Source organism: Lytechinus pictus, chromosome 2, assembly GCF_037042905.1.
Source record: "Lytechinus pictus isolate F3 Inbred chromosome 2, Lp3.0, whole genome shotgun sequence".
Classification (NCBI taxonomy): Eukaryota; Metazoa; Echinodermata; class Echinoidea; order Temnopleuroida; family Toxopneustidae; genus Lytechinus; species Lytechinus pictus.
Window position 1 is genome coordinate 50228539 of NC_087246.1, and position 26914 is coordinate 50255452.

General features: G+C 37.3%; 3 protein-coding genes across 3 annotated transcripts; 1 reads left to right on the top strand and 2 right to left on the bottom strand.

Annotated features, from left to right (window-relative positions):
• The first annotated feature begins 862 nt into the window (after positions 1–862).
• LOC129254074 (low-density lipoprotein receptor-related protein 12-like) lies at positions 863–9459 on the top strand. Its single transcript, XM_054892529.2, has 5 exons — positions 863–1211; positions 3725–3901; positions 4630–4821; positions 5743–5856; positions 7167–9459. Exons 1-5 carry the CDS (start codon positions 1109–1111, stop codon positions 7373–7375), a joined length of 795 nt encoding a protein of 264 aa, XP_054748504.2. The 5' UTR covers positions 863–1108; the 3' UTR covers positions 7376–9459.
• A 718-nt stretch (positions 9460–10177) lies between these two features.
• Positions 10178–18517, bottom strand: LOC129270929 (uncharacterized). Its single transcript, XM_064095860.1, has 5 exons — positions 17851–18517; positions 16095–16268; positions 13862–14086; positions 12005–12139; positions 10178–11353 (listed from the first exon to the last, which is right to left on the bottom strand). The coding sequence occupies exons 1-5, from the start codon at positions 17921–17923 to the stop codon at positions 10551–10553; spliced, it is 1410 nt and encodes a 469-aa protein (XP_063951930.1). The 5' UTR covers positions 17924–18517; the 3' UTR covers positions 10178–10550.
• A 1768-nt stretch (positions 18518–20285) lies between these two features.
• On the bottom strand, positions 20286–24302 carry LOC129278149 (uncharacterized). Its single transcript, XM_054914368.2, has 5 exons — positions 24185–24302; positions 23222–23420; positions 22146–22357; positions 21359–21490; positions 20286–20569 (listed from the first exon to the last, which is right to left on the bottom strand). The coding sequence occupies exons 1-5, from the start codon at positions 24300–24302 to the stop codon at positions 20286–20288; spliced, it is 945 nt and encodes a 314-aa protein (XP_054770343.2).
• Between the last annotated feature and the right edge of the window lie 2612 nt (positions 24303–26914).

Genomic DNA, 26914 nt, shown 5'->3' on the forward strand with positions numbered 1-26914 from the left:
GTTGTATAATAGAATTTCAAGTTTTTTATTAGTACGCCATAAACGAGCAGACGCCCCATCCATATGTTTTATAAAATGCATAAATTTAATATTTTTATTGTTCATGATTACTCATTTTTTATTTCATTTTTATAGGAGCGGGTGTGATATCATTTGTGTTTTCTGAGAGAATGAAATTTCATTGATTTGGTACCATACGATATGTAAGGAAGCTGCTCGCGCTTATGGCGTCACAACTCACATTATTGAAATATTAAAGGGATGGCCTTCATGACGACTGTTTTCACAAAATATTGCTAAACTTTAAAATTCAATAACTTTGTTATTTGTAATCCGATTTTGATGAAATTTTCGGCATTTTGCTCAGTGAATTCTACTTTTCATTATACTTTAAATACTTTCAGCCCGGACCATCCCTTTACTAATTTTTATATCATTTCATGGATTTTCCTGAAACCTTCGCCAATATTTTTTTTATTGTTTTTCTCCTTTTTTTCAAAAACTTTTTGTCAGGGTAAACTTCCCCTTTAAGATGAATCAACAGTAGTAGGTCCTATTGATAACTTGATGATTAAAAGATATCGTTTCTGTCTTGAAGGGGAGGGGGGGTGATTGTACCTGCCATCCCCCAGGTGGGAGAGGGGCCCTGGGGAGGGGATAACCCCCGGCCATCTCCCGAAGGGGGGGGGGGTGGGGATATACGCCCGTGATTGTACTTTGGAGAGAGTGAAATTTAAAAGAAAGTTTCGAAATAAACAAATTTCACAATTTAGAGTGAATAGTATTGGTCCAATCCCTCAGCCTCATATCCGATTTATTGTTGCATGGCAATGATCAACAATATTGGATGAAAACATTCCCTAAAGGGTATAAGAATGTACGTACGACGAACTATCTCAACTTTTGATTTGATTTGTTTTTTATAGAAAATGTAATGATATACGGAAAATTTGTTTCATTATGTAACTGCAACACATATAAATATATTAGAAGATTGATGAGGAATGATTTAGCATAGATTCTATCCGTTTCATCATCCGTAATTGTTACTAATTATGTCCCTCATTCACGTCACCCCTTCTGCATCTGATAGATTAACCCAAACAAAATGGCAATTGAAGTGAAGATCTTATCTCCGAGGAGCAGAGATTCAAGCGTTTTTATGTTAATTCTTTCGATTTTCATTGCATTTGGAGAGGGAATACAAGTTTGTGAGTATGATTGATTTCATTAAATTAAATGAAATTGAGATAATGAGAGTACAATATCATTATAAAGATCACTCAAATTACCTGGGTACGTACCTCCAGTACAATATTGTCCCGCATACTTATTTCTGCGTAAGTTGACGAAGTTTAAGCCGTCATTGGATTTGTCACTTGTTTGGTCACTGCACTCGTCCCACTCACACACATGCGAGGTTAGTATGCTATACCACTCACACTAATACGAGGTTCGTATATATTATATACGAACCTCGTACACCGGACCTTGTTTGACCGTAGATTTCGAAGTATTCGGCAAACATTGCTTCATTGCTGAAGTAATATTTGCCGAAACTCCTTCTCGCTACGCACCGGGGCTCTTTCCGGTAAGTAGCAATACATAACAAAATTATACGATATTTAACTCATTTCATTTAAAAAGAGCAAATTTCGCTTACCTCGGCCTAGCAAGTGACTTCGTTTGTCTCTTCTACGGAAATACAAGGAAGCCCATTGGTGGCGCTAATAAATTTCACAACCTTGATTCAGCTCCTCGGTAATTTTATAACTGTGTCTAAATTCTTTGAATGCGCAATTCTTATGATTAATTTACTAATTATGGGCACCAATAAATAAAATACCTTCAAAAACATATTCAGGATTACTATTGGCGATGATAACACTTTTGTTGCAATTAATTTAAAACGATGACTAATGTAATTTTTTTTTTTTTAAATACATATGCCTGGAACGAAACCAGCAGTACAAGCAGTATTAACGAACGTCACGGTATACCAAAGTCTATACAATGAAAATATTGGACACTTCACGGACTTCGCGTTATGCCTTGCGTCGATTTGCGTGTAAAATAGTGTAGGTTCCTAATCTTTCCCTTGTCGTGTCTTTGATATGAATATAAATCGCGCGCCCTCTTTAGGCGAAAATTGATATCTACGCTGACCAAATTTTATCTCCGTGAAATCTTCACTAAAGATCAAGAAAATATACATATTTTTAAGAAAAAACTTCAAGGAGAAGTCACGGAAGGATCTAAATGATTCGGTAAGTGTCATAGCAGAATGTGAAATACCAGATTATTGGTGATATTTTATGTGGGCAAAAGCCCACTATCTTTTTGACTTGTCGTGTGTGTCGCGTGCATATGACTGATATTCCTTCGCACGCGAGATGATATGAACCCATGGCCATGGGTGATGCTATACTAACCTCGTACAAGTATGTGTTTTGACGATGGACAATTGATTTGTCCTTCGTCACACGAATTTGGGGTGATAAAACGCATAAAATTTCCCCAAAAGTAAAGCCAACTAAAGTAAAGCCGGCAAAAGAACATGAAGAACTTCGACTTCAAAGGAAGTGCATACATATTACTGATTACTGTACTCTCTAGACTCTTAATTATCAACTAGATCCACTCACACGTATTGCGAGGTTAGTATTAGTATACTAACTAGATCTAGATCTATCTGTCCTTGATTTGTCTAACATTAGATCTAGACATATTGTTTTAAAAATATAATCTAAAGTAAAGAGTCTATTAACTCTTACCTCCACTCATTCAATGAACAAGGTTATGATGTAACCTTGTTCTCAGTTATATCTCCATGTGTGGCAAAATAAGGGTGGCAATGTTTGGCTTATTTTCTCTTTTTTCTTTGGGACAAATGCTTGATTTTTTTTACACTGACAGTTTCCAATACACCTATTTGTCATACAACTTAGCTTTTAAATAAATTTGATTCTTTAAATTATTTTTTTCTTGATTAAAAATAGAGATCAAAAAAAGAAAAATTTCTTGCCATATTACTTTCCACCAACAGAGGGCGTACACAAAAATATGCCCAAAAATCAAGTTTTTGAGCGCTCTGGTGAATACAAAAATTATTCCCAAGTTACTAATGAAAAATAAATTGCAACTGTATGGAAATTAGTAATTTTAGTAAAAAAAGTTATATTTTAATGATTTTTTAAAGTGTGTGCTCCGTACAACATTAGCATACCATAGTCCTACCTGTAGATTCCCCACAGCCACAGGCAGGATGGTTGCAGTGAACAAGTGCTTACCTCCAGCTCCAAATCTCGGCCAAGATGCTCCGAAGATCCTTTCATACTGCGGTGGAAATCAGGCAAACAACTGTGTGTGTGTGTTTTGAGTTTTTGTCAGACGTGTATCAATCAGATATGATTATTTACGTCTGGGACTGACCTTTTACATCACCATCTGAAAGACATGACCAGGGCTCGAACCTCGAATCTCTGTATTCGAAATGTGAATGACCATCTAGGGGAAGAGCTCCTTTAGCGACAGCCACCCAAAAAATTGAAAATAAAAATATGGAGAAGGTTCAAAATAATATACATGTATGATGTAAGAGTCACCATGGCGAGACTGCCAAAGACGTTCCTTTTGTTTTGTGAATAGTCTACATGTTATTATTCTTTTATATATTTTCTTCACCCAAGATATTCTCATTTGATTTTTTAATTGTATCTTTCAGCGTATCTGTACAATAGCTGCAATACCACAATCCTAGCAGACATCACAGGCCTTGTAGAGCCAGACAGTAGTCTGCGATACAGGAATAATCAGGACTGCCACGTTGTCCTCTCAACAGAGCCAAGCAAGAAGCTGCTCTTACAGTTTAACAGATTCGTCTTAGAAGAGGCAGTAAATGGTAAACTAAAGACAGCATTTGATATCAGTTTTCATCCTTCTAATTTTTATTGTTATACATGTAAACCATCTTGTCCATCATCATTCTCATCATACTCTTTATCATTATCTTTACATATCCTTACTTTTTATTTTTATGCCCCCCCCCCTCTGTAGATGGTTTCCAGAGACATCATGTTTTCTGGTTGACTGTCCCTTCTGTTTTCGTTCTCGAGATAATTAAAAAAAATCATTTGTTTGACCGATCATTTTCAAACTGATTCCAAATATGCAATTATTAGGATGACAATGATCTGGGTCCCGTAACACAAAGTTAAGCGATCAATCGCTGAATGAATTGGCCTATTAGTATCATTGTTGCATGCGCATTTTGATCAGTAGGCTGACTAGGAACCAATCAGAATGGCTCTTTCAAATTTACGATCAATTGCTAACCTTTGTGTTATGGGGCCCAGATTATGATTTTGGGTATCAGGTTTACAAAGGCCATTGTATACCTACCTGAACGTACACCATTCTAATGATGACTAAAGAACTGTTTGAAGGTCTAACTTCAAACTTGGTTTTTGTTTTCGTATGGGGAAGGGGGGGGGGGAGATTGCTTCCACAAGTGGTAAAATATGTCTATTTCAGGAATTTCACTGAATGTTTGTTAAAAAAAATAACCTTTATTTAAATCGGTAACAAAATCAATTTTTCCAATTTCTCGTTTGTCTTTGCATAATTCAGGAGCATGTGTGGACAGTTTAAGATTGCACGATGGAGAGTCCGACATGGCGTCACCTTTGACCCCAAAACTCTGCGGCCGACAATCCCTGTCCGAGGTGGTCTCAACCAGTAGCAATGTGACGTTTGTGTTTGAAACAGATGATACTGGGGTTAGCCTCGGATTTGGAATTCTGTACACAGTGTTTGAAGATGGTGAGTCATATACAGGTGGAGCTCGAGGTCTTTGAAGGGACTGAAGTTTCATGTATCTGTGAAACAGGGCTTTGCTGTTACAGCTAGTGTACCTAGTATTCTACATAATGGTATTGCTGTATTTGAATCTACATGAAAATGTATACAGTTGTAGGGGTAAAAACACATTTTTAAAAATTTCGAGTTGTATTGTTCGAAACAAAAGAGGAGGGGGTGGGGGATTGAATGCAAACATTTCTAAGATTAACTGTGGTTTAAAACTTTAGAAGCTAAGGGAGATCTGGGGCTTGTTTCATAAAGGACCTGCAACTTTTGTAACTTTGCCATAATGGCAACTACCATGGCAACAGGGCTCAGCAGCCAATCAGAATCAAGGTTACCATGGTAGTTGCCATAATGCCAAAGTTACAACAGTTGGAAGTCCTTTCTGAAACGGGCCCCAGATGCATCTGTTCCATGCAATTTTTATATAACATCTCATGGATAGACTGATGAAAAATAATCATTCAGGTTTTGAAAATTGAATTAATTCCATTCTTGTACAAAGATAGCATGTCATCAGAAACTTTGTGCACTCTCAAGGGACTTTCGATATTTTTTTACCCTAGCTATAGCCTGACAGCCTTTTACAGAACACAAACATTTCAAGGAACTGATTCCTGCTGGGTAGCTATTTACCTTCCCTTGGGTCAAGTATAAAAAGTATAAAAAGGTAAAATTCATGAAATATGTGTCTGCCAAAATATTGGCCAGTAAAAGTATGCCAAAATATTGGCTAATAGATCTATGCCAAAAATCAGCCTTTTATAGAATGTGAATTTAACGATATAAGTGTAATGGTATGGGCATATTAAATGATGAGAATTTAGTTGCATGTATATATGAAACCTAACATCCTTTTTCATTCACATTCTTCTTCAGCACCATGTTCAGCGGGTCAGTTTCAGTGTAACAACAGCCGGTGTATTGATTACTCTCTAATCTGTGATTCACTGGACAACTGTGGAGATAACAGTGATGAGGCACAATGCATGGGTAAGCAACTCAAATGTCTTCTTTTCTCCATGCTTCACAAAGTTACTTGTAATTCTTGCTTTGCCGTAGCAGAGGCAAATACTTTTGTGCTTTGCAGGTTTACATGGTGGTGAGACTAGATGACCAAGTTCTCAGATACACCATGTAAGCTAGTCGCGAAAAGGACTGTTGGGTGATCTTTCGGATAATAGTTCATCCACGTTTTGACTCTGTTTTGAGCTACCAGAAGTATTGCCCATTACCCCATTAAGGCCACCATTCACATTACGACTGTTGTATGATCTGAGTTTAGGACAAACAGCATTTGTATTTTGCATATGCTCTTATTTAATTAAACAAACAGATCAAGAGGTTCAGAATAAGTTCTGCAATAAAACGAGTCTCATTGATCATAAGCCTCTAGTTTGGAGTAATGGCAAAATAGGCATTTCTATTTTAAGCTGATTCTATGAATGCTATGAAACCATTAATATTATGGATTTAAATTAAATTTTATGCCAATATGGAGGAATAAAATATCCATAAATTTCCACCCATTGATTTAGAACTTGGACGGTAGTATGTTCTGTGTTGTAAACTTTCCTCAAATGTTTTGATGTTTTATATCTAATTAGGTCGTACATGTCATGTACCTACACAAGTCGTAAAATGTGCGGTGGTGTTTACTCATCATAATTAGTTTTTGTACTCTTCGGGAACTATTTGTATGTCATGTTATAATATAGTGCTTTGGATTCTAATCAAATGATTGGCTGAAATCTATCACATGACCAGACTTTTTGTGTTAACTGAAGCTAAAATTTGCTAATGAGTGGTATTAATTAATAGCAAGTTCAATTGACCGGTTATGGTTTGGAGATGAGGATGGATTATCAAATAACAAGGACCCACATTTTTATAGTGATAATGATTCACAGCAGTTGCACAGTGCTTTGAATCTGTTTGAATAACATTTTTGGATGCCTTCACACACAACTACCTGATAAACCATGTGTTTTGAGTGAAACCTTGGAAGATCCAGAGACGTGGCAAATATTGCCATGTAACATTGTTTCCTATTGCCTTTCTCATCTCATTATCATTTCAATATGTTAAGCCTCTGGAGCTCCGATCACTACTTTTAGAAGTAAAGCGTTCAGCGCTTTATTATTTTTCCAAGTTTAAATCTAAACAATATTAATGTAATCCCAGTCCTCCCTCACTAATATATTTTTTATTGAAGCAAACACTCCATGTACTTATGTATGTTTACCTCATCAGTTTGAAACAATATCTATATACTTTTGGTCTTCTCTATTTACTTTGATCAGATGTCATCGAAACATCCAGTGGTCTAACGCTAGGTCAGATTGTCCTCATCGCTCTCGGAGGCATCGTGGTCATTGTCATCGTCATCTTCATCGCCAGATCACTTGCACAGAAGATCCGCTCCAACAAGCTTGTGAAGCAGCTCAGAGCCGACATGGACAACTCCAGGGTGGACAACGAGTATAGCAATAAAGACTTCTGGGGCAAGTGATGGAGCAGGAATAGACATGACAGGCCTCTTGGGTAATTTAGCAAAGTGTAGTTGGCCCGCCAAAATGTGTAAGGAATCCAACGTTAATAATGGTTGATCACACAAAATACACACACTTTACACAATTGAAATCATGTGTTTTGGGATATCATTTTTTTATAGGAATATTAATTTTTCCTCGAGACCCGATTTTCTTGAATTTTTTTTCAAGTTTCTCACAATATATATTTTGAATAGATATCATGGTTTACTTTGATATTAGCTCTGTAAAAATACCTTTGTATGTTTGTGTTTTGTTGGTTACCTAAATTGAAGAGTGAAGACCATGCAACTCAATGAATTTCTTCTGATTCCAGTAGTACCTGCTGCAGCGGATGCCTAGAATGGTAAATAATAATAATCTTTTGAAAGACTCCATACACAGTAAAAAATTGCAAACTGCTTTAAATCTTTGTAAGTGACTGGACATTCACAAGTACAAATTTGTCAGGTGAATTTACCAGGCCTGGGCCCCACCTTACTAAGAGTTAAGATTGATCCAATCAACCTCAACTGTATGGAAATCTATCATTGTCATAATTTTTTCTACATGAACTTTGCACAATATCCTTAGTAAACAAAGAGAAGCACACTGAATTTTTAAGAAAACAATGAATGTAAGAATTTTTAGCATATCTAGAAAATATTTTGAACAACACATACAATTTAGATGTTGACGTTGCTGGCTTTCCATAGTAGTGGTTGATCACATCAATGGTAACTCTTCATAAGACGGGGCCTTGGAATTTACTGATGAGGCGCATCATAAAATTCCCCTGTGTTGGGAATGCTTCCCACGAAGTGATGAAAGTGGATGTAACAAATCTTATTTTTCAACAACATTAATATCATGAAAGAGGGAAAGAAATTATTACCAATGTACATATGTAATGTTCATTTGGGTGGCTTGTGGCCTTTTGTGAAAGCTGTTACTTTTCTATCTAATATATCCTTTCATCTATGAATTTTATAGAAAGAAATATATATACTTGACAAATTATCAATCAAGTGCTTTTTGAAATCATACATATATATTGATTATTTTTTATACTTGTATATAAATATTTTGCACTGGAAGTACTTTAGACCTCTTTGTCTTTCATACATTTATTTGCGATAATTGTGAATATACTTTAAGCATTCCTGGGTGTGCTGTTTGTCTTTCTATTTATTATTGTATCCGTCCAAACATCAATGTCAGTGAATCAATATAATATTGTTACATAGCTCAGTACAACCTAAAACATGTTGTTGTAGTGTGATGATAGTTTCATGATATATTTTTCTATAATATTTTGTAGAGAAATAAAGGAAGTCTTAATTTAGATCATGTACATAATTTAAATTGAACAAAAGTGTTGCATGTAGTACAAGTACATGCAGATAACACTTAATTGTGTTTAGTGTAAGATCATGCTCTAAGTAGATGGGTATTCATTAACTTGACTTTTAAGAATAGCTTACTCGTTTGAGATCACAGAAATTTGCCTGCAGTCGACTGAAACATGCTTCCCGTTCCGATCAGCCTTCAAGCTATCGCCTAAAGTTGATACTGCTGGAGGGAGGCAAAGCATGTCTTGTGGATGATCTAGATTTGTCCCGCTTTATTGAAAATTAGCTAGCTATGTTTGAAGTGAGGTTTTAGAAGAATTATTTTTTGGGGGGGATTGAAATTAAGCGTTCGTTCCACCATCTTTACATAATTTTATGCAACTGGTGTGATGGCACCTGCTATATACAAGTTATTTTTTATGAAAAGTTTGTTATTAATGGTAGCTATACTCTGGTAACAGGTCTTAGCAGCCAGTGAAATCAACATTTCCTGTTAGTTACCAAGACAGTAAAGCTACTATAATAGTATTCAACGGGACCCTATTATGTAATACGGCTGTTATAGACAAGGAAAAGCATGCTATTCTTGAATTTCAAAATGCTGTCTTATAGATGCATGTTTCTACATGAAAATAATTGGAGATATCGAATTTGTCTTTCTGCTTTGTACACAAACATGAGATATTCATATTAAAAGTTTGTTTTACAAATTACACTTAGACACAAGTCTATTCCTTGTAAGTGTTAAGCCTGCATTCCTAACACTGAACACCATCTATTCCCCTCTTCTTTTACCCGATTTAGTTGATCAAAGAAGGAAACAAAAGTGAATATAGGTGGAGAAAAGGGTATAGACAAGCAGTAAGAGAGATATAGCAAGAGGTGATACTGTAAGGCCCGAATTCACAAAGGTGGTTTCTGCAAAACCCACGGTTGAAACCATGGTTTCTGCAGAAACCACCTTTGTGAATTCGGGCCAAAGAGTATCATGTGTATGTCTGTGTGGGGAAGGGATATGTGTCCGAGAGAGAGAGATTTGGAGAAAGGGAACAAAAGAACGAGAGAGAGATAAAGAGGAGAGAAAGAGTCAGAGAAGATAAAGAGGAGAGCAAGGTGGAGATGGAATGATTCTGTGATATTTCACCACATCTGCCCCCTTTCCTCACACAGCCACAGGTTTGACTTTGCACCTTTAATGTCATTACTTACTGTGAAAGCTGAAGACCAATGTCCCAAAGGGAGCAATTTTATATTGAAACTGCATCTTTCACAAAGAAAAGCACTTTTAAATGAGCTCTCGGTGTGGCATTGGCAAAGGTGCAAAGTTTAACCTAGCACACTTTATCATCTCTACCTCTCTATTGGGCAGTGTTATTGCTTCAACTATTACCATACCTTACTATTGTATACATTGTCAGCAAACAAGCACATTGCAAATCTCAAAGAATATCTTTTATTCCAAATATACTAGTTTATTACAACGTTTTGCTCTTTACAAATGAATGATCAAATTTGATAATCTTCACAAATCAGTGATAAAAGTTGGATATATTTTTGGTCCTGTCTTTGTAAGGTTTAACTATGGGTGTATAATGCTTACATTTACCATTTACAATGTTTCTTTCAAATCAACCGATCTTTCGTTCGAACTTCAAAGTTCTTGCTCAAATTTCCCAAAGGAAAGGATGAAGAATATATGTACATATATTTGGAAATATGGAAATATATACTAGTCCTGTATATATTATAGGTAATTGCAAATTTGCATAAATCTTCAATTTAATCAGTTTATCTTCCTTTTTTCTCATCGAGCCTCTCGAGCATGCCCTCCATCCCAGTCTTTCTGATAGTCCTCCATGAGAGAAGGGGTAATAAGAGTTGATGGTGGGGGTAAAATGGTGTCCTCGTGGTAGATACCAAAAGCCATTGGTTGTATCCTCCCTTGTTCCTCTGACGGGGGAAGTATAACCCCGTCTTTATAGAGTTGTGGCCTGGGACCATATTGGGGTACGATCAAATCTTCCTTGTATAAGGATGGACGGATAGCATCGGGGGGCAACATCAAACCCTCACGTTGGAGTCGTGGTCTTTCCCCCGCACCGGGTGGTAACATTACCCCCTCACGTTCAAGCCTTGGTCTATCTCCCGCGTCAGGGGGTAACATCAGCCCCTCTTTGTGGAGCCCAGGTCGCTGGAGCGGGGTCATGCTGGAATTTGATCCTTGACTTGGATGTCGATTTGATCTCCGATCGTTTGAGGAGCAACATCGACAGCACCGACAGCAAAAGCATCCTCCTGATACATCATCGTCGTCGTCGTCCTCGTGGTCTGCATCGTGGTATTGCATCCCGTCTTGGTGACCCACTCCTAGCCCACTCTTCTTTCCTTGAGATCCTTTGTTATACCTGCGGGACTTTCCGCAGCATTTTGAATTGGCGCCCTTGCAGCACCCATACCAGAGGTTCCGACAACATCCGAGTCTCCAGATGATGTAGCCCGGTCGCCATAGCAACCAATAGAGGATGAACGCCATCAAGAGAGCGCCAATGATGCCGAGCAGGACCCAGAGCCATAGGTATGATTCGGATTCGGTTGAATCGTCAGATTCTTAAAATGGGATTAAAAAATAGGAGAAAAAGGATTAGACAACTGCATGCCGCAGGGCTGTGTTACATGGGGCAAGGGACGCGTCCCTCTTTGATTACTTAAGTAGTGAAATATTATTTTGATAAAAAAACGGAGGGGGGGGTAAGAAAAAGGAAAACTGACCATCAAAAAGTGGTCAGCGTGTGGGATTCTGAAAAAAATGACGTCAGCTTAAGATCGTATTTCTGCCCCACTTAGGTACCCTGGCTCCACCCTGAATGTACAGTATTAAAAACATTAGGAATGCAATTTGAAAATCCTCAGATTAAATGGAAATGTCGGAGAAGATCACTTAAATGTTGATAAAAACGGATAATTCTTCAACAAGACGATATCTGGAGAGAAGGGGATAACTTAGAATGTTGAATATGTTACCAATTTCATCGCCATCATCTGTGTATAGCAATGTTTATCTTTTGTTTTTATTCACATTCATTTATTCATCTTTATTTCCGTTACCCCGGCCAACATTTCTTGTATGTTTTCCTCAGACTTTTAATAGTCTACGAGATCATTCTGCAAGGACTGTTCTCAAGGATGAGATTGTCATTACCTTGTACGAGTATGAAATTGTAAAAAAGGAAGTTTTTGTAACAAAGATTTCAGTTTTACCAGAGCAGAATGCTGGTTCTTGGATGAATTGGTCTGAATTGTCGCCACAGTTGTTGGCGAAATCACAGCGGACAGAGCGCGGCACGCATCGTCCGTTGTTGCATCTCAGCTCAGTGACATCGTCATCACATGCGCCTGAAAAGGAAAATAAAGTTCATTGGATTCTACTGCTGGAAAGAAAAATTTCGAGATGATGTACCGACTCTTGATGTAATAAGGATGGGAGAAAAAGTAGTATAATTATGGAATAAAGGTCTCGTTTCATTATTGAGATTGGGAAGAATGGGCAGAAAAAGAAGAATGTCCGCTTGCCATCATTTTAAAATACATCGTAGTCGATAATGTTACTCCGTGATGGCAGCACGATGGTAGAGACCTTCTTCAACAATAGACTGTCTTCCGAACTTCCTTTCTAGCTGTATGTCCCACTTCATCTCACCCTTCTTTTTTTCATTTGTTTTGAGGATTCTCACTTTACTCTTCCTTCTTCGTCCTCTCTTAATTTCGTCTTCTGATCTCGTTTTTTCCCCTTCTTTTTCGTGTTCTTCTAGTTCCAGTTGTTTTTGTCTTCTTTTTGTCTTTTTTTATTCTTCCCCTTCTCCTTATCATTCTTCCCATGGGCGGAAATCCCAGGGGGACAGGGGGGACGTGTCCCCCTACTAAAAAATGGTAGGGGGACACAATATCAAATGTCCCCCTACTATTTCTGGTCTTTTATGATGGTAAGAAATTCATCATTCAAAATCGAAATAAAACATGTATTTTAAGACGAGATGACCTAACTTTTGGGATGATAACCTTTTTTTTTTTTGCTTGTCAAATTTTCCAGCCCCTTGTCCCCCTACCTTTTGGAAGAGATTTCCGCCCCTGATTCTTCCGCTTCTCTTTTTTTTTCTTCTTCCTCATTCTTCGTCTTTATCACCATCATCATCTTCTTCTCCTCTTCCTCCTCCTCCCCCTTCTTCTTCTTGTAATTTCTCTCCTTCTTTCTTGTGACGTATTCTTGTTCATCTTCTTCATTGTTCAGACTGGGGAAGGACAGGCGAAAAGAGAAGAGTGTCCGCTTGCCGACTTTTCTTTACCCAGTTGACTTGCGTCAGTAACACTTATAATCTGCGTTTGTTCCCTTCAGTGGAATAATGAAATAATGATGTAAGACTAGAATCAAGGGCGGATCCAGGATTTTCTAAGGGGGGGGGGGGCACATTTTCCCGAGGAAAAATTTGACAACCAATAAAAAAAGAAAAAAAAGGCCTTCAATTTCAAGGGTGGGGGCACACTTGTGTTTTAACGGCAATTTTACATTCCAAATTTTCATTGTGCCTCTCAAAAGGGGGGCACGGGCCGGCTGCGCCCCCCACCTGGATCCGCTAGTGACTATAGAATGCTATTGAAATGAACTCTTTGCAATGCGGGGAGCAACAAAGATAGAAAATATCACTTCTCTTCATGCAGGTAGGACTAGGAGGTAAAGGCTGAAACAGGCGGAAATATCATATTTCCTTTTACAATACTCGTAGTATATCATGTCAACAATATTTAAAAAAAGTAGAAATCATAACCAGCAAAAGAATGTTGGATTTGTCAGTGGAGAGACATGTAATCTGACTTTTGAAAAATACTAATTATTATCTTTACCAGTGGCGTCATTTACCAGCAATTTTGAGGGGGTGAATGTTTTTTTGTACGCGATGCACTATTTGCGAGAGAGAGAAAGAAAAGCGAGATAAAACTATTAGTTGAATTGCGAATAGTTTTAATAATCTATTTGGCACGCAAAATATATTAGATTTACTATGTTGAAAATACAATACAATGATTTGAAAATAATAACAACCAGTAGATCAGTGCTTTTACCATTATCAAATGAAGTGACGAGGAGTGTGATGTTGGCCGCGGCTGATTCGTTGAGAGCGAGCCTGATTGTCAAGAACTGACCAGTAGACTCGAAGCTTACCGGAGTCTCTGTGCCGCAGTATCGACCAATCAGCTCGTCCGTCTCAGAGTCATCTCCATCCCATATCATCAGAGAGGATCTTCTGCAACCTTGTCCGTCTGGTATACTTGGGTTATTTTCATCGTCTGTTTAAAAGAAGAAGAAGAAGAAAAAGAAAAAGGAAGAAGAAGAAGAAGAAGAAGAAAAATGAAGAAGAAGAAGAAGAAAAAGAAAAACGAAGAAGAAGAAGAAGAAAAAGAAAAAGAAAAAGGAAGAAGAAGAAGAATGCAATGTTTTCATATTCGTATTCAATGTTTGAAGGGGCACACCGGTGAAGCATTTTGCGTCTCTATCAAAATAGTTCATACTATAAAAAATTTCCAAATATCATTAATATTGTACAACCCTGATATGAAGATTCAACAATGACGTAAAATATGAAAATCAATGAGTCACTATTTTATCTAGAGTAGCTGGAGTAGGCAATGATAATTATTGTACTTCAAATTACAGAGGCTGAACGCAAACATTAGCCCCACCCCACCCCACCCCCCCCCCAAGAAAAAAAAGGTCACAATCTTCACGATCTTTGATCTTTTCAACTGCTGATATTTTGTCTAGGTAATGTAATTGACATGATTATGCCCAAACGATGAAAGAGAAATAAATTTAATTTATTAAAATTCCCGACCTAATTGGTGCCCTCAAAGCTACGATCACTTATCCCTCAGTCACATTTCCCCTTCGGCGAGTAGAAAAAACGGCCGTTTTAACATTCTTTTGTACCAGCTACATGTACGTGATTTGAATAAAAATGATTCAAACGGCCGTTTTAGACTCGCCATACGGCCGCCCTAGGGAAAATGTGACTGGATATAAATTAGCAATGGGCATATCCCAAAGCAGGACATCCAATTTGACAAACATTACGAAGAAATAATAATGGGTAGACAACTTAATCCAGCGGAGAATATATTACCGCCAATTAATATCATAAAGAAAGGCCTTTTTATCTTGTTTGTTATCATGAAGAAAATCCTTTAAAAAAACAAATAGCCCGATGTATTTAAACTTTTTGAGGAAATCTGGGATATCGACACTCGGATATTCAATTTGACATGCACGCAAGCAAACATTACCACAAGGTAGAACTTGCTTTATAGACTTGATCAGCAATGTGGTTTTGGCCTATTGTGTTATTGTTTATCATTTATTCCACATGTTTATTCAAAAGTAATATAAATCATTATTTATCAAGTAAGCTTGAAGATTGATTATCATTATAATTGCTTGGTTTTGATTTATTGATATCATGGATTATCGTCTATTTGAAAAGTGATGACTTTTACTGGTGGTGGTGGTGGTGTTTGTAGTAGTAGTAGTAGTAGTAGTAATTAGTAGTAATAGTAGTAGTAGTAGTAATAGTAGTAATAGTAGTAGTAGTAATAGTAGTAGTAGTAGTAGTAGTAGTAGTAAAGTGGCAGTAGTGGTAGTAGTAGTGGTGGTGGTGCTGGTGGTGGTAGTGGTAGTAGTAGTAGTAGTAGTAATAGTACTACTACTACTACTACTACTACTACTACTACTACTACTACTACTACTACTACTACTACTACTACTACTACTATTACTACTACTACTACTACTACCACTACTACTACTACTTCTACTACTACTTCTACTACTACTACTGCTACTACTACTACTACCACTACCACCACCACCACCACTACTACTACCACTACTGCCACTGTAGTAGTGGTAGTAGTGGTAGTAGTAGTGGTAGTGGTGGTGGTAGTGGTAATAGTAGTAATAGTAGTAGTAGTAATAGTAGTAGTAGTAGTGGTGGTGGTGGTGGTGGTGGTGGTGGTGGTGGTGGTAGTGGTAGTAGTAGTAGTAGTAGTAGTAGTAGTAGTAGTAGTAGTAGTAGTAGTAATAGTAGTAGTAGTAATAGTAGTAGTAGTAGTAGTAGTAGTAGTAGTAGTAGTAGTAGTAGGAATCAGAGGCATCGATCAATATTTTGGAGTGAGCGGCAATTAAAAGTTACAAAAAAATGCCCAAATTATAATACAGAATTTTCATGGGGTGATCACGGGTAGGGGAGGGGGCTATTTCAATTGATTAATTTAACATTACATCATGATGGAAAGCATGTACCTTCGAGTAGGAATGGTGGAACGAAGACGGCAGCGATCATCTGGTTTGATTTGAGAGCCTGGACGACCACGGTGCAATCCTGAGGGCCCGTGATGTTCTCGAAGGTTGCTGACGTCACAATAAAGCTAGCGTCCTTTTTCTGAAGACTTGCATCACAGACGCTTGTCAAAACAACTTCATACGGCATAATCAAAGAGAAAGGGATTATCAAAAATATTGCTAAATTTTCAGAATAAAATGAACTTAGAATTGTATGATAACGCTCTGACATACGGAGTTAAATCTGATCAAAATCTTATATCCTAGGGGAGAAGGTGCAGGGAGGTTTTTGATATCTCATCAAATTCAAATAAAAAGAAGAGGTCTCTTGCGTCTTTAGTACCCTTATCAACTCGAATTCAATTGACTTGCTTTTTTCGAAATAAATAATGAGCGCTCCAAAATGGGAAACGATTGAGGAATTTGAGATAATTCCTAGCTAAGCTAAAACGTTTTATAAAGATTGAGAACAGAAATGGTATAAAATGCCTACCTTGGTCACATCAGATATGATTGTAAAAACTTAAGCTACTGTACATGAAATTTCTTTAACTCGCAAAACAGAGTAGGAGACAGATATATGCAGGGAGGAAATATATCTTCCCGCGAATGGCGTTGATGCTCTGAATTTTAGAAATTTCTCTGAAACTTTAACCTGCCCTAATGTTGATATTTCTTAGATTTCATAACTCGATTGCGAAGAAAAAAAGAGCTCAAAATTTGAAAGGGATGATGCAGGCTAGAAGAGGCACGCGAAGCACGGAAACCCCGGCGTAAACCTCTGTGATTTATTTTGAAAGAGAAACAATTGTGTAATTTCGCTCATTATTAAGCGCTTTCTTTTGTTTGATTAGGAAAATTCAGTGTTATTAAAAAATTCGAATCAATGGCAAAAAACAAGACAGGAGATGGCTGTACAGCGATATAAAACAAAGTTTCATCGTACATACTTTTGCATATATAGCACAGCACGAATTTACGGCCTCCCCTTTGAAAAGATACTTTGCCAAAAATTGCTTGCTGAAAAGCGGAAGAAATAGCATTTGGGGACTCGGGGAGTGAGAGCAGAAAGTTTGTGTCGAGGCAATTGAAAAAATGCTTTTCATACTTCTTACACTCATGTTCACTTTATAATTTCTGGCAAAAATATAGGATTCCCATCGCCAGGAAGGGGAAAAACGGAGTAGAAAAAAGGTGTGGGGAAACAAAGAGAAAAGGCAATTTCGATATTTTCCCGCGCGGAAGCAAAATTTTGTACGAAAAGAGAGAACTTCTCGTTTAGCGGGTTATTATCATTTAGACAAAAATATAAGAAAGAAAAAACAAAAAAGCTATACCCATCTTCCTTTTTCTCCCTTTGCTTTTTCTTTTTTCTCCTTTCCCCCTTCTTTTTTTTCTTTTTTGTGGCGTTTTTTTTTTTTTTTTTTTTTTGGGGGGGGGGGGGCGACCGTCCCTGGCTACGCGCCTGTTCCTAGTCTTATTTATACCATAATCATAATTAATCATAAAAATTCATCATGCTAGTATACTTAAATATTATTTCACATAAGACGTCTCTTTATTCGGTGCATGTTTTGTTTGATACTGCATTTTCTTCTGTACTGATAATAATTATAACGAAGATGATTAAGAGGAGGATGTTGATGGAGTTCAGATGAGAAAAGTAAAAAAAAGCGGAGAGATGAAAAAGCATGCAAAATCAAATCATGAAAATTACCTGTATTTGTACTTCCGCTGACGATGACGAAAAGAATATTCACCAAACATACAAAGAACTGTGACGTCGCCATTGTTGTTACATGGTCTGGGATTATTATAAGCCTACTCAAGAAGACGTTGACATAATTATTGACATGTTGAAATCAGCAATTTCCAATTCTCACCTTTTTTCTCTGTAGATAATATAGCTCTCTGTTTTTGCCGTTCAAAACTGTCATGTGCGCCGCCGTCATAATGAATTATTTGCAAAATAAAATTGAAATAATGTTAGATTATTATTGGTATTCCAGACAGATCATAATCAACATCATATTAACTAAATTCCATCAAAATTAACTGCTGAATCTCCAGTTAAAAAAAACACAAAGAAGACAGGGAATTCCTCCGTCTCATCCAATGTTGAAATCATATCAAACTGCAGGCTTCCATGTCAGACTTTTTTTCAAAATGGCGCCGGGTAGTTCTCCTTCAGATCAAAATACACTTTTCCCTGGAAATGCACTTCACCTTGTACCGCCTACATTTCAACCTTTGTAATAATTGTCCAGGGAGACGGCACGCATCGTATCTAATCTGCGATAAAAATCCTCATTATTGAATTCAGATTTTTTCAGGTCGCACTTAGATGTTAATTAAACCGCCGGACGAAATACATTCTGTATAATAATATGCTGTTGTCTTGGCAACGCAGGACGCATGCTGTATGTGTTCACTTCACACAGCTCAGTGTTGTGTTTCTGTGTTAAAATATAAATTGACGTCTCTCTGGAATATCATGTTTACTTAACACGATCAGATTATTTGCGATGTATTCTTAAGTAAATGTTTAGAGTGAATACTGTGTGAATATTACTCGATTTGGTGCTGGTCTGATTATGTCCATAACTCGCCCTCCTTTTTGGTGCACGAATGTTTTTTTTTAAATCTCTACCATGGGATTTAGCTACCCCTTCCGTCAGTTGATTGCGTCGTTCCCTCGACTTTTGAAAATCCCTCGCTGTATACGCAAAGGGCTGTGATATTCATAGTGCAACTGGCATTTCCCCTTGGAATTACTTTTATTAAATATCGAATATAAAGATTATTTTTGGATGATGCTCTGATGGTCTATTATCATAATGTAATAGAGTGGATCATTTTTATTTTCAAAACCAAGGATATGTTTAATGTATGCTTAAAACTGTCGGTAAATTTCCTTGGGCATCACAATTTTTGTTAGAATTCGTCCGAAACTGGGCAAATTGTGACCAAATTTGATCAAGATCAATGGACCAATTATTTGTGTAACGACCCAACGTTGATTGGATATTAGTTAAAATACTAACCATAACCATTTAAAAGGTATACATTTGATTCAAAATCGTAATTTACAACATAAACTGCATGAATGTGGATATTGACTTTGAGGGATGCTTCGAAGAAGAAAGTTTGCTGGCAGTGAATGTAAATTATATAGCTAAAAGAATGGAAAACCATCATAAATAGGAAATAAAATTAAGAAGATTGTGGGAAATGAATAATGGAGCTCGAAAGAGAGAGAGAGGGAGAGAGGAAGGGTGAGAGACGGAGGAAACTAGTAAATTAGAATGAATTACAACATTCAAAATATAGTAATGGAAAGAAGAATATACTGGACAACATTCTTTAGTACTTAATTCAAGATTTTACAGTACTATAGAATAATGATAAATCTATGGGTATACATTTCGCCCGATGAAACGATTTTAATTACGGCTCAATGATACATTGAGCAGATCTCGAAGAGCTTGGAAAGGCAAAACAATATCAGGGGAGCGTTTCATCAATATTTTCATCCGACAAGTTGTCAGATCTGACATATTTCCATGATTTTGATTGGCAAAGAGGCACTGTTCCTATGGTAACTGTCGGATAGAATGGGACTTGTCGGATAAAACGTCCGACAAGTCCTTTCATGAAACGCCCCCCAGAAGAAAGCGAAATGTCATGGATATTAATTGAGGTGATGATATATCCTGGATATATAATTAAGTGTCGCCTTTATTAACAAAAAAAAATGCACATTCACCAAGATCAGCACATATTTTTACAGTTTACATAACAAAAAAGGGACTACATACACTTCAAACATTACAAAAGCAAAAGAAAACGGGAACAATTATGCAATTAAAAGTTACATAAAACTGGGTTGTTGCATGTTCTTGTTGTTTTTCTTTTTCTCCTTCGTCGCCCCTTCTTCTTTCTTCTGTTCTTCTTCTTCCCCCCTTCTCCTTCTACTTCTTCTTCTTCTTATTCTTCTTCTAGCTAACAGGCTTAAGTGTTGACCTTATTTCCTCTCACCATCTTACATTTTTATTCTATTCATTTGTTGTTATATGCCTATAAAAAAATCTTAGCGTCACTCCAAACGAACAATGTCTGTCAAGTTCTATCAAAATAATGCAAGAAACACTACTACAGCATTTTCTCTCTGTGTATTTTTCTGCCTTCTCGAAGATTGCCGACCGAGTTCATCTTCGTTGCTCGTCGACCACAGGTGCATATTCGACGACACAGCCCTCGACTTCGAACGGGGCAGCACCATCCACAGTCGCCCAAACTTCGGCGTCGCCAACAACCACAGGCCCATACCATGTAGCCGGGTCTCCAGAAACAGAAGTAGAGGAGGAACAGGAAGGGGAGGATGAGGGCGAGGGCCGCGTATAGAAGAGGGCGGAGGTCGGGTGTCGTGTAGATTACTGTCGATATGAAAATAATTCAGTGGTAATTTATTTGTGATTCAAAATATTTCTTCTTTAAATAGTTGAATTTTGTGACGGATTTGACGTATTTTTTAGTCAGAAAAATAATATAATCTATATCCCTTCCTTTCCTTTTTTTTCTTTGTCGGCAAAATGAGGGTCCATGACCCCACCACCCATCTGTACACCAATGACAAGCTTATAACCTTCAGGAAAAGGTACAAGTGTAGTGACCAAATTTCATATATCATAACCGTTAGGATCATTAAATTGGAGAATAGGTGAGGGGGATGTCACATCTCATCATTACACAGGAAAGCGTTTCATGAAAAGACTTGTCAGACGCTATATCCGACAAGTCCTGTTTTACCAGACAGTTACCATAGTAACAGTGCCTCTCAGCCAATCAGAATCAAGCAAAGTTGTCAGATCTGACATCTTTCCATGATTTTGATTGGCAGAGAGGCACTGTTCCTATGGTAACTGTCGGATAAGATGGGACTTGTCGCATAAAACGTCCGACAAGTCCTTTCATGAAACGCCCCCCAGGAGAGTGTTTCATCAACATTTTCATCCGACAAGTTGTCAGATCTGATATCTTTCTCTGATGTTGATTGGCTGAATGGTACTGTTACTATGGTAACTGTCGGATAAAATGGGACTTGTCGGATAAAACGTCCGACAAGTCCTTTCATGAAACGCCCCCCCTGGTCTCATTTACTCTTGATGAATCCAAATACAATCATATTCAAAGTAAAATTATGATCTCGTTGATCAGGTGTTTACCGGGGCAGTTGGCTTCGTCCTGATCGCTGAAGTCCTCATCGCCGCAATTGCCATACCCCTGCCTGTCACACGTCACGGTCGAGTCGATGCACCGACCCGTCGTCGTACACGTGAACGATGAACAGGACGTATCTAGATGAAACAAGATCATGAAGGGAAAAGGTGGATTATCATGTTGAAGGAGAGGGGAACACTGATAAAAGGGCAAAGAGGTTATAGAAGGGAGGGTGATAGAAGATTAAGATGATGGTGACGTGAAGATCAAGAAGATAAAGCTTGATGGGGGAGCGTGGGGATGGAGTCACCCCCTTAGAAATAGGAGAAAATTGGAGAGAGAAGTGGGAGATGTACGGAGAAATGAAGTGTTTTTGACATGCCCTGTCTTTCAGACAAAGTCTAATAAATAAATGAATCCCGAAAGTAAATCTATCATTTAATTCAAACACTATTTCAAATTATTTTACATAAGAAACTATAAATAGCAAAATAGCGTGGACAATGATGCATGTTTCAAGAAAGGACACTTATTATCAGTCCCCAAACAATACCTCCACAAATACAATGTGCGATGATTTTCCTCTTTTTATACTTTAGTCCTTCTAACGGGATAGCCGTCCGTGAGAAATACATTTCTTATTGACGATTACTCTCAGTAATTTTTCGTTACCTTAAGTGTAGTGTCCGTTAGGCCTATGTCTTTTTATGCAATCATGCCAATTTCGATGCCAGAATTACAGATCTTTAAGATTTTGATTGATGTACATGAATGTCTATCAACTTTCATTACTGTCTGAAAACGCAGTGTAGATGGCTCTGAAGTCCATGACACTGAAATCCCCGGATGTTTGTAATCTCAACGATAAGCTGCTCCCTGACGAAAGAACAAGGGTTGGTCTGTCTGTACCGCACAGCGTGTCACCGAGCTGGCTAGAGGATGCGATGGGACCATCGAAAATTCGCACACTGGCATCATCACAATTGTCATTTGGAAAGCCATACCTAGAAAAAAAAGATGGAGTCGAAACTTACTGGTCAGTCATCCTGATATGCTCGGCGTTTGCCAGTTTAATTTGTAAATTCATCATCGTCATCCTAGAGTGGTTATTGTCATTTTACAGACTATCATGTGCTGAAAATGTGTTTTTAAGACATTGTGATAGGATTATTTTAATTACATCCATTTCAGAATGCTGGTGATTGATCATCGCCATCATGACGACATTTTCGTCACCCATTCCGTCATTTCAATCGTCATTTTGCACCATCGTCATCATCTGGACTGACTTTTAACAATGCAAGCGAATGAACTTAAAACGAATTTATTGAGCTCTAAAACATTCCATTACGTTCGAAGAATTTACTGAAAGGTGATAATGATTTGGCAGAGAATAAAAAATATCTGCTGGAAGATGAAAAAAGCAAAAATGAATTGAGGAGTGACCGTCAACACTCAAATACTCTGACCTACTCCTATTTTATTTGTGGTGTTTTTGGCTTTTTCATTAAGGTTTTACTTATATACTTTACTTTTTTTATTTCGCTGTGCTTGCCATATCCTTTTCTTTTCCAAAATCATCCTATATATAGATGTACGAGAGAGCGCAGCGAACGACGAAATAATGAAACACATCTATGTGGAAAGGAACCTTATTTCACACTTTCCCACATGTTTTCACATATGGGTATGAGAAAAATTAACGGTACTATCGCTTGATTGATTGGATGAAAAACTTGTTTAACTTCTATTTTCAAATTTGATACAAATATATTGTTAAGCCACACTAACAATCAGAATGGGGGTAGGGGGCAAAATTTGTACCACATCTCGTGTGATATTTTTAAGTCCATTTTTTTTATACTTACCTTCTATTAACATCAAACCATCGAAAGTCCACCATTACTCTGGTATAAGGGTCATTTGCCTGGAACAGATATGAACAATCTATTGTGACGTTATACAGGTCAAAGGTTAACTGGTTTGAATGAGATTTCAACTCCTTGCTGAATGAATCTGCGTCTGACGTTGTTGCTAAGCAACTGCCATCATCGGAAATGAGAATATCTGTTTCGATGAAAACAACAGCATGATTGGATGATAAGAAGAAATATTTTGATGGAGTTTTTATCTACAGGAATGTTTGAATTTATTTTTATCTTTATTCCATCAAACTTTCTTCATTTTTTTCGTGTTCAACTGGTTTCAAAAGTTATACTGAACTTTGAACTAGCATATAGATGGCACTTGTGAAATAACATATTTTTCCTTCGCTTTCGAGGGATTGCGGAATGGAAGTCTGTTGTCAAGTCCTCCTTCCTGAGACCATCAATCAAGTTGATATCCATACGAATCTCTACCGGGGAAAGTCAACCATCATACTACGAGAACAGGGACCTATTTCATTAAAACTTGTTTTAATAACAAATTTGCAATTACAGTTAAAAGCTTCTGAAATCCGACATTCTGATTGGCTGATAGTAAACTTGTTGTAGATATTTTGCATTTGTTGTTTAAAACAAGTTTTTTTTAATGAAACAGGACCCTGGGCCCAAGAAAGAACCATCAAAATATGTACAATACATAAAAAGATTGCTATTAGTCACAATGTACGCGAAATGTATTTTTTTACGTGAATAGTGCGATGGCTCTTTTCACCCCCTACTTGAACAAATCGTATTTTTTACCGAAGAGTAATAAACTAAACAATAGATAACAAATAAAAATCATAGTGTCGGGGAAAGCTTCCCAATCCTCGCCCCTGTAATATAATTAGAGCTCTCATAAATTTGATGGACAATGATAAAACAATACATGTGATACACACCTACCTGTTGCTATGTCAGGCTGATTTGCAGTATCTCGTACCGTCTGCCTCGTCAAGCAAGCCTCAACACTCCTAATTGTGACGAGCCATAGAAAATAAAATCTGATGGCATTCCTGCCCATTTTGTGATATGAATTTGATAGTATCATCATGATTGTGATTGTGATGCGACAAAGTACCTCACAATGTATATTTACAGTTTATACGATTTTACATGTTTGCTATTTAGTTCGTATGATATGGTTGAACTTGTTTGCAGTGTCGCTAGGCGATTCAACGTTGATGTATGGTATGCGATTATTCTTTGTCTCCCCGTCTTTGTTAGTAGCACAATAAGCCAAAGAGTTTGAGGGGGGGCAGACATGGCATAATTATGGGGCAACATTTTTATAAAAGCTGCAATAAACATGATAAACGAAGCGAGCGAGCATTTTTGTTTACCTTTTTTGATATAAAAAATTAATTTGTGATACATTTTGTCATAATAATCAGAAAACAATTTCCTATTTCACCGTCTGTCTGCGCTCCCCCCTCTCTCCCTTCCCCCTTCATCTATGTGTGATTGACTGTAGTTATGGTGACTGACTACCAGCCTATATACATGTTATAATGAACGCAAAATAATGCTGCAAATTATAAGGGGAAACTCGCCTAGGTCCATTATTTGAAAAACCGTTTTTATTTCCATCCTTACAAAACGGGGATGTACGAGTTAGGTCCCGATAGACCAGCATGGCATTTGTAACTCATGGATCCATTGATTCGTTAGATATGTTATTTCTGATATAAAAACTAAAAACTTGACTTTTTATACAAACAGTGAGGAAATCATTTGAATAGTTACACGATAGGAGAACTAAAATGTTTGTTCATAAACATATCGAAAGTCATAATCTTCGAGCAAAAATCTTTGGATGGATGAAGATGGCGGGCTGTTCAAACTCAAGGCTAGAATTCAAATTCTATATTACACCCTGACAGACCGATTATTGGCCCGAACTGCTCCAAAACATCTTTCATCGCAACACTTTGAATTAATCCATTAAAAACGAGGGAACTTATTCATTAGAGGGCGACATGGACGACAGACTGTTCTCACTCGTGTTTTAATTAGTGTCGAGTTATCACATCAGCTGTGAAGCGGCCATGACCTGATCAGGATGGGCAAACCAGTTGGTTCTCAAGTCCAGCAAGAATAAGGGCCCTATGCACGGTCGGTCGCACCTTGTATCCAGATATCAAAAGTGAAAATCCAATGTTTCTTGTTAGAATCTTCAGTTGCAGCAATGATGATAAAACCCGTAGTAAGATTCGCACATGTTGTTTATCCATTATGAATGTTGAATATCGATGATGAGGTGTGTTTATCCACTCTCAGACAATTTCAGAAAAGTCTGTAGGTTGGTTAAAATACAGCGACGGAGTCTTTTTTTTCACAAATAATTTTAAAAGATAAAGAAAATGCTGATCACATTTATCACAAAATAATTGGCAGGAAAGATTATCAATATCTAATTGGTAAGTTTTTCTCCCAAACAAAATTATGCCCCCACAAAAAATATCAGGAATCAAGAGAGGAGAGGGGCATTTCCTTCTTTTTCACAGACATAATATTGGCGGATTAAGATTCGCATCTAGATCCAATGTGGTTGATGTATATTTGATTTGTTGAATCAATAGGCAAAAATTAGCAGACACTTTTTATCAACAAACAATTATAAGAATTATTTTCGTAATCGCTTTCTTAGTTAACCAATAAAGTCTCTCTCTCTCTTTTTTTTTTTTTTTTTTTTTTTTGGGGGGGGGTGCTGGTTGCTGTTAAATGGGTTTCATTGTCTGCAGTGGCATAATGACTATTTTTTTCCGAGGGGGTGAAGAGCAATAGTCCTCCAATCATCCTTGCTCATGAAAACTTTCGTGGCAGTGCTCCCCCCAAAAAAAAAAAAAATATATATATAGTACGCCAGATCGAGGTGCTTGATCATGTTGGTTCCTTACTTGTAAAGTTAGAAATCTGGTTCGTATTCAAATTTTACGAGAGTTGGGAATTTTCATTAATGACTGTTCCATTATAAGGATGATCCATTGCTGTCAGTATGGCGTGGATGCCACCGGGGTCATTGTCATGGGGTGAAATAGGGCGTGTCTACCCCACCCTATAAGATGACCAATGACCTGAAATGGTGCATTAATTGAATTCATATTTTGAACGCGTGGTTGACAAAATACCGAGAAACACTTTAGGGGGTTACACATTTTGTTTTGGCCGTACATAATATTAGTTACTTTACCTTTGTCTCGATAATTGAGCAAATATAATTATAGGCATATAGACAGTTGCACCGTGTTAAAATATTGTATATTCATATCAACTGTTGTAACTGTTGATCTATATGGCCTACAATATCATAAAGAGTTATTGTTGATCGTTATATCTACTTTATCTCTTTAGTGTTGCAAAGATAGATTTGTTATTGAAATGAGATTCAGTGAGCTTTTTTTAAAATAAATTTTACATTCCTTTCATTAAACTACATGTGTTCGCTATAAGCTGTTTTATGATATCATTCTTTCTAAAGAGTAATTTTGTTAAGGCCAAAGAAGTCCGGAATAACAATTTAACATATTCACCAAGCGTATCTCTAAAAACAATATGAAACGATTTTCAGCTACCTTTCACACGGTGTAACAGCGATTATTGACCTTTCTCACAATGCCCGCCTAAACCAGGACA